The sequence below is a fragment of the Pristiophorus japonicus genome, unplaced genomic scaffold (assembly GCF_044704955.1).
Source record: "Pristiophorus japonicus isolate sPriJap1 unplaced genomic scaffold, sPriJap1.hap1 HAP1_SCAFFOLD_275, whole genome shotgun sequence".
NCBI lineage: Eukaryota > Metazoa > Chordata > Chondrichthyes > Pristiophoridae > Pristiophorus > Pristiophorus japonicus.
In genome coordinates, this window is record NW_027252505.1 from 263,983 (window position 1) to 275,218 (window position 11,236).

An 11,236-nucleotide genomic window follows, 5' to 3' on the forward strand; every position below is an offset into this window, starting at 1 on the left:
TCTGGGCCCCATATCCTCATTTGCCGTACCTCAGCCATGATGGTCCAGGCCCGGTGCTCCAGCTCTATTTATAGCCCCGACCTGCGGTGATGTTCTCACACAGGTCGGGACAGCCCATGATGTTCCAGGGCCCAGTGCTCCAGCTCTATAGCCCCGACCTGTGGTGATGTTCTCACACAGGTCGGGACAGCCCATGATGTTCCAGGGCCCAGTGCTCCAGCTCTATAACCCCGACCTGCGGTGATGTTCTCACACAGGTCGGGACAGCCCATGATGTTCCAGGCCCCGGTGCTCCAGCTCTATAGCCCCGACCTGCGGTGATGTTCTCACACAGGTCGGGACAGCCCATGATGTTCCAGGCCCCGGTGCTCCAGCTCTATTTATAGCCCCGACCTGCGGTGATGTTCTCACACAGGTCGGGACAGCCCATGATGTTCCAGGGCCCAGTGCTCCAGCTCTATTTATAGCCCCGACCTGCGGTGATGTTCTCACACAGGTCGGGACAGCCCATGATGTTCCAGGGCCCAGTGCTCCAGCTCTATAACCCCAATCTGTGGTGATGTTCTCACACAGGTCGGGACAGCCCATGATGTTTCAGGGCCCAGTGCTCCAGCTCTATTTATAGCCCCGACCTGTGGTGATGTTCTCACACAGGTCGGGACAGCCCATGATGTTCCAGGGCCCAGTGCTCCAGCTCTATTTATAGCACCGACCTGCGGTGATGTTCTCACACAAGTCGGGACAGCCCATGATGTTCCAGGCCCCAGTGCTCCAGCTCTATTTATAACCCCGACCTGTGGTGATGTTCTCACACAGGTCGGGACAGCCCATGATGTTCCAGGGCCCAGTGCTCCAGCTCTATAGCCCCGACCTGCGGTGATGTTCTCACACAGGTCGGGACAGCCCATGATGTTCCAGGGCCCAGTGCTCCAGCTCTATAACCCCGACCTGTGGTGATGTTCTCACACAGGTCGGGACAGCCCATGATGTTCCAGGGCCCAGTGCTCCAGCTCTATTTATAGCCCCGACCTGCGGTGATGTTCTCACACAGGTCGGGACAGCCCATGATGTTCCAGGGCCCAGTGCTCCAGCTCTATTTATAGCCCCGACCTGTGGTGATGTTCTCACACAGGTCGGGACAGCCCACGATGTTCCAGGCCCCAGTGCTCCAGCTCTATAACCCCGACCTGTGGTGATGTTCTCACACAGGTCGGGACAGCCCATGATGTTCCAGGGCCCAGTGCTCCAGCTCTATTTATAACCCCAACCTGTGGTGATGTTCTCACACAGGTCGGGACAGCCCATGATGTTCCAGGGCCCAGTGCTCCAGCTCTATTTATAGCCCCGACCTGTGGTGATGTTCTCACACAGGTCGGGACAGCCCATGATGTTCCAGGCCCCGGTGCTCCAGCTCTATTTATAACCCCGACCTGTGGTGATGTTCTCACACAGGTCGGGACAGCCCATGATGTTCCAGGGCCCAGTGCTCCAGCTCTATAACCCCGACCTGGGGTGATGTTCTCACACAGGTCGGGACAGCCCATGATGTTCCAGTCCCCAGTGCTCCAGCTCTATAACCCCGACCTGAGGTGATGTTCTCACACAGGTCGGGACAGCCCATGATGTTCCAGGCCCCAGTGCTCCAGCTCTATAGCCCCGACCTGCGGTGATGTTCTCACACAGGTCGGGACAGCCCATGATGTTCCAGGGCCCAGTGCTCCAGCTCTATAACCCCGACCTGTGGTGGTATTCTCACTACTTTATATTCTGATTAATAGCTGTATTTTGAGTCCTCTTCCCCTCCAAAAGCGTGGTCACACATTTACTAAACTATCACGCTACAACCCTTAAATACCTCGAGCACACGTCACAAATACTCCAGTGTTTCTAAATCCACTCGTAACATCTAATGCCAAAGATTCAGTATAACGTGAATATCTTTTCTAGGCAATATTGCTTTCTCTGAAGGACTGATCCCACTTTGCTGATCATTCCAATATATCTCATTCGCAATGGAGAAGCTTTTGTAGAAATACCTGATACAGCTTTCTGAAAATCAGGCCATGCTAATGTCTTCATCATAAAAATATATTTTCCAGGTGTTACCGAGATGCCGGTGCCTGAGACAAGTCGTGTGGCTGAAAATACAACTGTCAATAGAAAGGCAAAAGTAGACGGTGAGCAGATGAATCATATTATGTGGTTCTCTCTGTGTAGGGATTGTTAACATAGCAACTGTCAGAGTTCATAAAATGTTGTTTCTAGTTTCATACTTTGGCTCAGGAGCTCTCCAGATATGTAATGTTAGACTCTGAAATACTTGAACAATCTTCAGTAAAATAGATCTTTGTGATGCTGGTCCACTATAAAAGGTTTCACGCACAATACAGAAACCTATTTATTCAGTCACTTTACTGATTGTGTATATCACAAGTTTGCAATAGGAATGGCTGTTTAGAAACAATATGAATCACTAAAAGAAAGTAAACAAGTAGCAACAAGTGCGGATGTCAGGATCCCGCTCAGTTTGAGACTCCACATGATCTGAGAGCTTCCCAACACTTCATATCCAGGCTCACACATGAAGCACCAACATTTGAGTTATAGACTGGAGGACTGTCAGGCCTTGTGGACCCAGAGCCCAGTGAGAGTCAGGAGAGGTGGGAGAAAAGAGAATCAAATGGGAAAAGTCCTGATCCGTGAGCAATGCTTTTCATTTAACTTGTTTAGTAAATCTGCAGCCACAGAACCACTTTGTTCATTCTCCAATTTATGAGTCAACTTGTCATTTTGGGGGCAGGAACTTGTGGGTTCAAGCCCCACTTCAGACTTTCACAGAATCATAGAATGGTTACAGCACAGGGGGCCATTCGGCCCATCGAGCCCGTACTCTTCACTGACACTTCAGGGGATTGCTGCATTTTCAAAAGTGCTGCCTTTCAGTTAAGACCTTTTTTGGTGAATGTTAAAGACATCATTGTATCTATTGATGGCGAGCAGGGTGTTGTCCTGACATAATTCTTCCCTCAACCAACACCACCACATTTCCTGCTTGTGGGACCTTGAATGGTGTTTGTTTACCTGACAACAGGACTTCCACTTTAACAGTGATCATTACTTGCTTTGGGATATGGCCAGCCGCGATATATATATCGATGCAAATTCTTTATCTCCATCTTATTCTCTGCAGACACAGAAAGAGAAGATATTCATTACGGATCCATCGCTTTTCAGACAAGTTCACCAGGTAATGAAACCCAATATTGCTATTTCTTTCTCTCAGTTTTGTGTTCTTCAAGGTGAGGAATGTTAATGCTGGGTAATAAAACTCGTTGCTGCCTCTGTTTTTTCCCCGGAGGGGCGGTAATGGCGGCAGAAAGCATTTCCGAGCCGGGGGCCAGCATCCAGTGCCCTGCCGGGACATTCGGTGTCAGGTACCCGGCGGGCGGGGGAGGGGCAGTACGGCCTGGGGGAGGTGAGCCGTGTGTGTGTGTGTGTGGGGGGGGGCAGTACGGCCCGGGGGAGGTGAGCCGTGTGTGTGTGTGGGGGGGGGGGCAGTACGGCCTGGGGGAGGTGAGCCGTGTGTGTGTGTGTGGGGGGGGGGCCCGGGGGAGGTGAGCCGTGTGTGTGTGTGGGGGGGGCAGTACGGCCCGGGGGGAGGTGAGCCGTGTGTGTGTGTGTGGGGGGGGGGGCCCGGGGGAGGTGAGCCGTGTGTGTGTGTGTGGGGGGGGGCCCGGGGGAGGTGAGCCGTGTGTGTGTGTGGGGGGGGGGGGCCCGGGGGAGGTGAGCCGTGTGTGTGTGTGCGGGGGGGGGGGGCCCGGGGGAGGTGAGCCGTGTGTGTGTGTGTGGGGGGGGGCAGTACGGCCCGGGGGAGGTGAGCCGTGTGTGTGTGGGGGAGGGGGGCAGTACGGCCCGGGGGAGGTGAGCCGTGTGTGTGTGTGGGGGGGGGGGCCCGGGGGAGGTGAGCCGTGTGTGTGTGTGTGGGGGGGGGCAGTACGGCCCGGGGGAGGTGAGCCGTGTGTGTGTGGGGGAGGGGGGCAGTACGGCCCGGGGGAGGTGAGCCGTGTGTGTGTGTGTGGGGGGGGGCAGTACGGCCCGGGGGAGGTGAGCCGTGTGTGTGTGTGGGGGGGGGGGCAGTACGGCCCGGGGGAGGTGAGCCGTGTGTGTGTGTGGGGGAGGGGCAGTACGGCCCGGGGGAGGTGAGCTGTGTGTGTGTGTGGGAGGGGGGCAGTACGGCCCGGGGGAGGTGAGCCGTGTGTGTGTGGGGGAGGGGGGCAGTACGGCCCGGGGGAGGTGAGCCGTGTGTGTGTGTGGGGGGGGGGCAGTACGGCCCGGGGGAGGTGAGCCGTGTGTGTGTGTGTGTGGGGGGGGGGGGCAGTACGGCCCAGGGGAGGTGAGCTGTGTGTGTGTGTGTGTGGGGGGGGGCAGTACGGCCCGGGGGAGGTGAGCCGTGTGTGTGTGGGAGTGGGGGGGGGGCCCGGGGGAGGTGAGCTGTGTGTGTGTGTGTGTGGGGGGGGGCAGTACGGCCCGGGGGAGGTGAGCTGTGTGTGTGTGTGGGGGGTGGGGCAGTACGGCCCGGGGGAGGTGAGCCGTGTGTGTGGGGGGGGGGGGGGCCCGGGGGAGGTGAGCCGTGTGTGTGTGGGGGGTGGGGCAGTACGGCCCGGGGGAGGTGAGCCGTGTGTGTGGGGGGGGGGGGGCAGTACGGCCCGGGGGAGGTGAGCCGTGTGTGTGTGGGGGGGGGGGGCCCGGGGGAGGTGAGCCGTGTGTGTGTGGGGGGGGGGGGGCCCGGGGGAGGTGAGCCGTGTGTGTGTGTGGCGGGGGGGCAGTACGGCCCGGGGGGAGGTGAGCCGTGTGTGTGTGGGGGGGGGGGGGCCCGGGGGAGGTGAGCCGTGTGTGTGTGTGGGGGGGGGGGGCCCGGGGTAGGTGAGCCGTGTGTGTGTGTGCGGGGGGGGGGGGCCCGGGGGAGGTGAGCCGTGTGTGTGTGTGGGGGGGGGGGGGGCCCGGGGGAGGTGAGCCGTGTGTGTGTGGGGGGCGGGGGGCCCGGGGGGAGGTGAGCCGTGTGTGTGTGGGGGGGGGGGCCCGGGGGAGGTGAGCCGTGTGTGTGTGGGGGGGGGCCCTGACGACTTCCAGTGACCCAGAAATGCAGAATGTCCAGAGTGCCTGGTCTGCCCTCACCTGGGACAGCACCGGACCGAGATAGCAGTGGGTCATGTAATCTCCCAACAATCACAGAAGGAGCTTTGTTCATTAATGACCACCCCTGTGGCTCACTGTGTAAATGCAGGGCTCAGTGTGGATCTGAGTCATACAGAGGACAACTGGGTTCACTGTCAATCACTGTCTTGCTGATCATTGGCTGTCCCAGTGAAATGCAGTAAGTTGGCCCAGAATTCCCGGTTTCTTCTTCCCGTGGGCGTTCGACTACCAATAGGACAGAAGATGCGCACTTACCTTTTGGTCGAATGCCCGCCAGAGATCCCGGACTTGAGGTCTCCTCTTCTTGCGCAACGGAGCGTGCTCACATCGGGACGTGCGCAGGCCGGGAGCTGGAGTCACATGGCTCTGGGCAGCCAATCAGGTAAAGTATATTCCCATTATTATGAATGAGAACCCTCCCCAAAACACTAATATGCAATAATAAAAGTTATTATTATAAAATATTAAAAACATATTTTTATTAATTTAATTTTAAATTATTTATGTATTTTAAAAATATTTTTCCAATTTTTAAAAAAGTTTTTAAAATTATAGTTTAAAATAAACTTACTGTAGTGGGGAGGGTTTTAACAATAATACGTATTTTTAAAATGTTACTTTACAATGTGTTTGTGTGTTTTAAAACTCTTATGCCTGTAACAGTGGGCTATGCACCTGGTTTTATCAGGCGCGAGAGTTTTGAGGATATTTGCCGGGCAAGATATGGGTAAATCCCACAATCCTGCCCGTACAAATATCCTCGCTCCCGAGATGTGCGAGATCTGTCAAGCAAGAAACTTGACAGATCGGAAAAGCCGGTCTCAGCGCATTGCGTATTGCGTAGACGCTCCGTACGGACTCAGGGAGTCCGGGATTTCCGGGCCATTGGTTTACCGTTAGTCAGGTTTTATTGTTAGAGCAATCGATCAATGTCATCCTTTAATTGTGATATTTGCAATTATCACAGGGTCCAGACACGGTACGCAGTGCAATAAACAATCTTCAGATCCTGTAAGTATATCAATCCCTATTGGTGAAATCACACAACCGACAATATTAATAACGGCAACAAATTTGTAAAGTTGTTATCTGATGTTAGGAGATGCAATAATAGATCACATTATTATAAATGGTTAATTTCTCTCTTGCAGAACCTGGCTCCTTCAAAGGAAGATGGTTCATCTGTCATCTATGCACAAATAGCACAAGCAGACTATACATGAGTTGCACAGGACAGAGAGGAAGAGCTTGGAGTTCGATATGTGGAACATAACATTTTGGGAATTTATATTTTTACCTGAGAACAGATATGGAGCTTTCTTCCTGGTATCTGCTCTGATTTATCACAATCATTGCAGCACGCTTTTCAAACATGAACATAACTTATGAATGATAACTTGCAATAGAAATGGTTCTTTTAACATTGCTTCAACAACGCTTCTGCAGACGCTATGTAAACACAAACATCGGCTACATTATGGAAATTAATTGGATGTTGCACGTAATTTTGTTGCCCACTCAATTAATATCTCAGAAGTGTAATAACCAACAATGATGATTCAACTGCGCAATGTATTGATTAAGCTCAAATTTTTCTGTTCCCGACTGGGTTAATTTGGATAAATTCATCCCATTAACAGCCACCAGCATTGAATTAGTTCACTCAACAATGCATCGACTGCTGTTATCCTTATTTACTAGTGTCAGTTCCATCTAATGCGGCCATTTTTCACCACACCCGACTAAAAACTCAAAATTAAAAATCAACTTTTTATGTAGAATTACTTTTATACGGGGCCTGAAATTGCTGGAGGCTCCTGCCCCTGATGGAAGTGCAGGGGATGGGATTTCCCATTGTCAGCATGGCCCAGCGTTGACCCTGTCCCGAGGGCCTGTGGCCCCACAGGGTGGCTGGCAGTACAGAGGGGCAGCTTCCCACTCTCGGGGTGCCGGCCCCTACAGACAAGGGTGGGTTTTATTCAAGATGATCCTCAGATTGCTCCATTTTTAATGTAAATAAAATCAATGTCCATTTTCACTCTAGAATTTAAAATTCTGAAAAATGGTCAAAAAATTAAATCTTGTGCCTTCGAAACTGGTGCTCTCCTAAAACTTTCATAAACTTCTGACTTTTCTCGTTCACGATGAGTAATAATTTTGGGTGCACTTTGCAGCATAAATGACCACACACATTGTACACTCACATTCAGGCTGGCTTGGGAGTTGTTGGTCTTTCTGATTGTGTGGCAACTTTCTTTTGAAGCTGTTGCTTAGCTTTTAGTCAATGGCAGTGTATTTATATCTTGACTTCAACACGTTGAGGATGTGGGTAAGAGGCAGAATGAGTCAGATGGCAAATCTGTACCTTAGGAGGAACAAGGAGAAAAGCTCAGAGAAGCATTGACTACAACAGTATGGTTAATATAGCACGACAAGAAATGTTGCAAAGGGAGATCCATCTGGTCCATGCAAGACTTTGGTTGAAGTGAAATCAAGATTTCCCATCAATGCCTGAAGAATGATTCCTACTTCTGATAAGACTGTGTTCCCACAATCCAGGTCTGTACCATGTACATGTTATTCTCGCAGGCTGGTGTAAACTGACTCTGCCCCAAAATAGATGGCCGCTGTAAATAATGGCCGATGAGCTGTGAGGATAAGGAGTTGGAGTGAAAGTGAAGTGAGACACAGGCCAGTCATAACTTTAACAACATCTCCTTTAATGCGAAAAAATCAGTGAATGATTTAACAATTTACCCAAGGGAAACACAAGTGTTGTAGACATGTGACTCTGGTTAATTTTAACTTGAAGCATGTTTCTAACAGGCGGGGCGAGCCTCAAAACCCTCCCCCACACCTCAAACCCCTCCCCCATACCTCAACCCCCTCTCCCACACCTCAAACCCCTCTCCCATACCTCAACCCCCTCTCCCACACCTCAAACCCCTCTCCCATATCTCAACCCCCTCCCCCACATCTCAAACCCCTCTCCCATACCTCAACCCCCTCTCCCACACCTCAAACCCCTCTCCCATACCTCAACCCCCTCTCCCACACCTCAAACCCCTCTCCCATACCTCAACCCCCTCTCCCACACCTCAAACCCCTCTCCCATACCTCAACCCCCTCTCCCACACCTCAAACCGCTCTCCCATATCTCAACACCCTCCCCCACATCTCAAACCCCTCTCCCATACCTCAAACCCCTCCCCCACACCTCAAACCCCTCTCCCATACCTCAAAACCCTCCCCCACACCTCAAACCCCTCCCCCACACCTCAAACCCCTCCCCCACACCTCAACCCCCTCTCCCACATCTCAAAACCCTCCCCCACACCTCAAACCCCTCCCCCACACCTCAACCCCCTCTCCCACATCTCAAAACCCTCCCCCACACCTCAAACCCCTCTCCCATACCTCAACCCTCTCCCCCACATCTTAAACCGCTCCCCCATACCTCAAACTCCTCTCCCACATCTCAAACCCCTCCCCCATACCTCAAACCCCACTCCCACAGCTCAAACCCCACCCCCACAGCTCAAATCCCACCCCCACAGCTCAAACCCGTCCCTCACACTTCAACCTCCCCCCCACACAGACCCCTCCCCATACCAAAAACCCCTCCCCCACTCCCCACCTCAAACCCCTCACCCACGCTCACCCCTCCCGCACACCTCAACCCCCTCCTTAGCGCCTACCCCTCCCCATGCCTCAAACACTTCCCCCACCACTGCCCACACTCGGGCAATTTTAACCTCTGGGCCTCATTTACATCTCACCAGCCAGCTGCCCCCCAGCAATGGGGGAGGGGCTGCCCTCCGGCAATGGGGGAGGGGCTGCCCTCCGGCAATGGGGGAGGGGCTGCCCCCCGGCAATGGGGGAGGGGCTGCCCTCCGGCAATGGGGGAGGGGCTGCCCCCTGGCAATGGAGGAGGGGCTGCCCCCCAGCAGGTGAAGATTGTGTGGCCTAGAGGCAACCCACTGGCACTGAACAAAGTTGCAAGGGAGGGATGGCAGGGGTTCCGTGGGGTATAACGGGTTCAAACGGCAGAGCCCAGGACATCAGAGGCCTAGACCTGACTCCTAAAGATAAGTTAAAATTGATTAATTTGAGGCTTTCGCTTCTTCCCCAAGAAGGTTTACTGAGTGGAGTTGCTGCAATCAGTTACCAGTTAAAATGCCGTCATGTCCTAACGGCAGGCTCTTGATTTGCAAATAGTGAGACAACTCCCACTCCAGGTACCTGGGCGTTACCTAAGAAACAGCCCAGTTAAGGTGGGAGCATGTGGGATTGGAGCGACAACACAACACGACGGTCTGAGGGCAATTTTAATGACATTGCCCAGTAGCTGCTGGACAGGGGGTTAATGTCACCCCCTTATTTTCGAGAGGAACATTCCCAGAAAGTTACGATTTGATCAAGTCTTTATTTGGTGCATTGCCTGATAGTTTGAAGCCAACTGTAATTCTACCTTTTAAGCCAAACATAATTTCTCCAGAGTTTCAGATATTGTAAATATATGAGAGTAATAGTGACTTCAATAAACTTTACAGGTGCAGTAAATCTGACCCTGGGTACAGCCGCTTGTGTGAACTGAATCTTTTACATCACACACCGATAGAAAGAGCTGGTCCTTTTAAAGAACTGTCATATCTTCAGGTTATTTCGATCGTCAATGAAGCACTTTGTGAACTGAGGGAAAGAGGCCGTTAATGGGCCCACAGCCAGCAAACAATGGGGGAGAAAGTGGACATGGCTGAGGACACACAAGGGGCAGAATGGTGTTTGCCGACTGTTATACAACACGCCCGATTGTTGTATTGAAGTCAATGGAACTGAAAAAATACCGCGGAGGCTGGAAATTGGGAATACAAACAATGCTGGAAATACTCAGCGGGTCAGGCAGCGTCTGTGGAGAGAGAAACAGATAATGTTTCAGGTCGATGATCTCTCTGCAGAACTGACTATCGGGCGGAGAGTATCCCAGATGAACGATGTGATATCGACTAATTTACATTCCTGCCCTCGTCCAATTGCACCCCCAACCTGTTTTAGTGATGTTTGCTGAGCAACAAATGTGGACCACAATAACTCTGCTGCTAATATAGGTCACTGCCCTCTATATCGAATCGGTGGCGATATTGGACGACTTTTTCTGCTTTTGCATTCGCCAATCTGTGATTTCTGTTGTGTGTTTTCACATTAATAGTAAGAAAGTCAGAGGCTGTGAGCACAGAGTGGAAAGCACAGGCCAATCGGTCATGGCTTTGAGTATCCCAAATTCTGCACCAGCTCAATTAAAACAACACTTTTTTTTGTAGAATTATGCAAAGTTAAGAGAGACTTTAAGTGGACTATCCATCCAAAAGCAAAGCATCAGTAATGAAAACATGAAGCATTGAGGAGAAATGTTCACTCAGAGGATGGTGAATCTTTGGAATTCTCTACCCCAGAGGGCTGTGGAGGCTTAGTCGTTGAGTATATTCAAGACCGAGATCAATAGAGTTGTGGCTATTAAGGGAATCAAGGGATATGGGGATAGAGCAGACAAGTGGAGTTGAGGCAGAAGACCAGTCATGATCTCATTGAATGGGAGAGGGAATTGGTGGGCCCAATGGCATATGTTGTCTGGGTACATGTTGTCCTTGTGGTTCCTCGAAACCTTTATACCCTGTTTTGATAGTGTCCACCGCCGTCCCATTGACGGACTTTCCTTTCAATCAGGGATATGATATATCCCTGAATATCGATGACTTCTTTTGGCACAAAACAGAAGTCGATGATCGTGATAGGCAGCGGGTAATTCTCCCCACCGTCATGTTGATCGCCGTGGTGCTCACATACCATCCTCCCTTTCCTTGTGAGGCAGCAGTCGTTTCGGAGTCCAGTGTCAGCGGTGTGACACTCAACACACATCCTACTGTTCTGTTATGTCTGTGATGTGCTTATGAATGACTCCACGAGGCAATGTGTTGTACTCAAACTGTAGTGACCTTGGTCCTTTATCCGTAACTCCAGAGTGAGGCACATGCATTGTGGG

The 11,236-nt window shown here is 52.0% G+C and overlaps 1 protein-coding gene across 2 annotated transcripts in view; it reads left to right on the top strand.

The window, feature by feature from the left end:
* LOC139247611 (uncharacterized) overlaps positions 1 to 8,799 on the top strand; it is a 72,444-nt gene extending 63,645 nt beyond the window's left edge. For both annotated transcript variants that reach the window (XM_070871682.1, XM_070871683.1), the window contains exons 8-11: positions 2,100 to 2,177; positions 3,191 to 3,247; positions 6,164 to 6,207; positions 6,348 to 8,799. In XM_070871682.1, coding sequence (XP_070727783.1) covers positions 2,100 to 2,177; positions 3,191 to 3,247; positions 6,164 to 6,207; positions 6,348 to 6,419 — 251 coding nt within the window. In that variant the 3' untranslated portion in view covers positions 6,420 to 8,799. The remainder of the gene's footprint in view (positions 1 to 2,099; positions 2,178 to 3,190; positions 3,248 to 6,163; positions 6,208 to 6,347) is intronic.
* Positions 8,800 to 11,236: the final 2,437 nt, after the last annotated feature.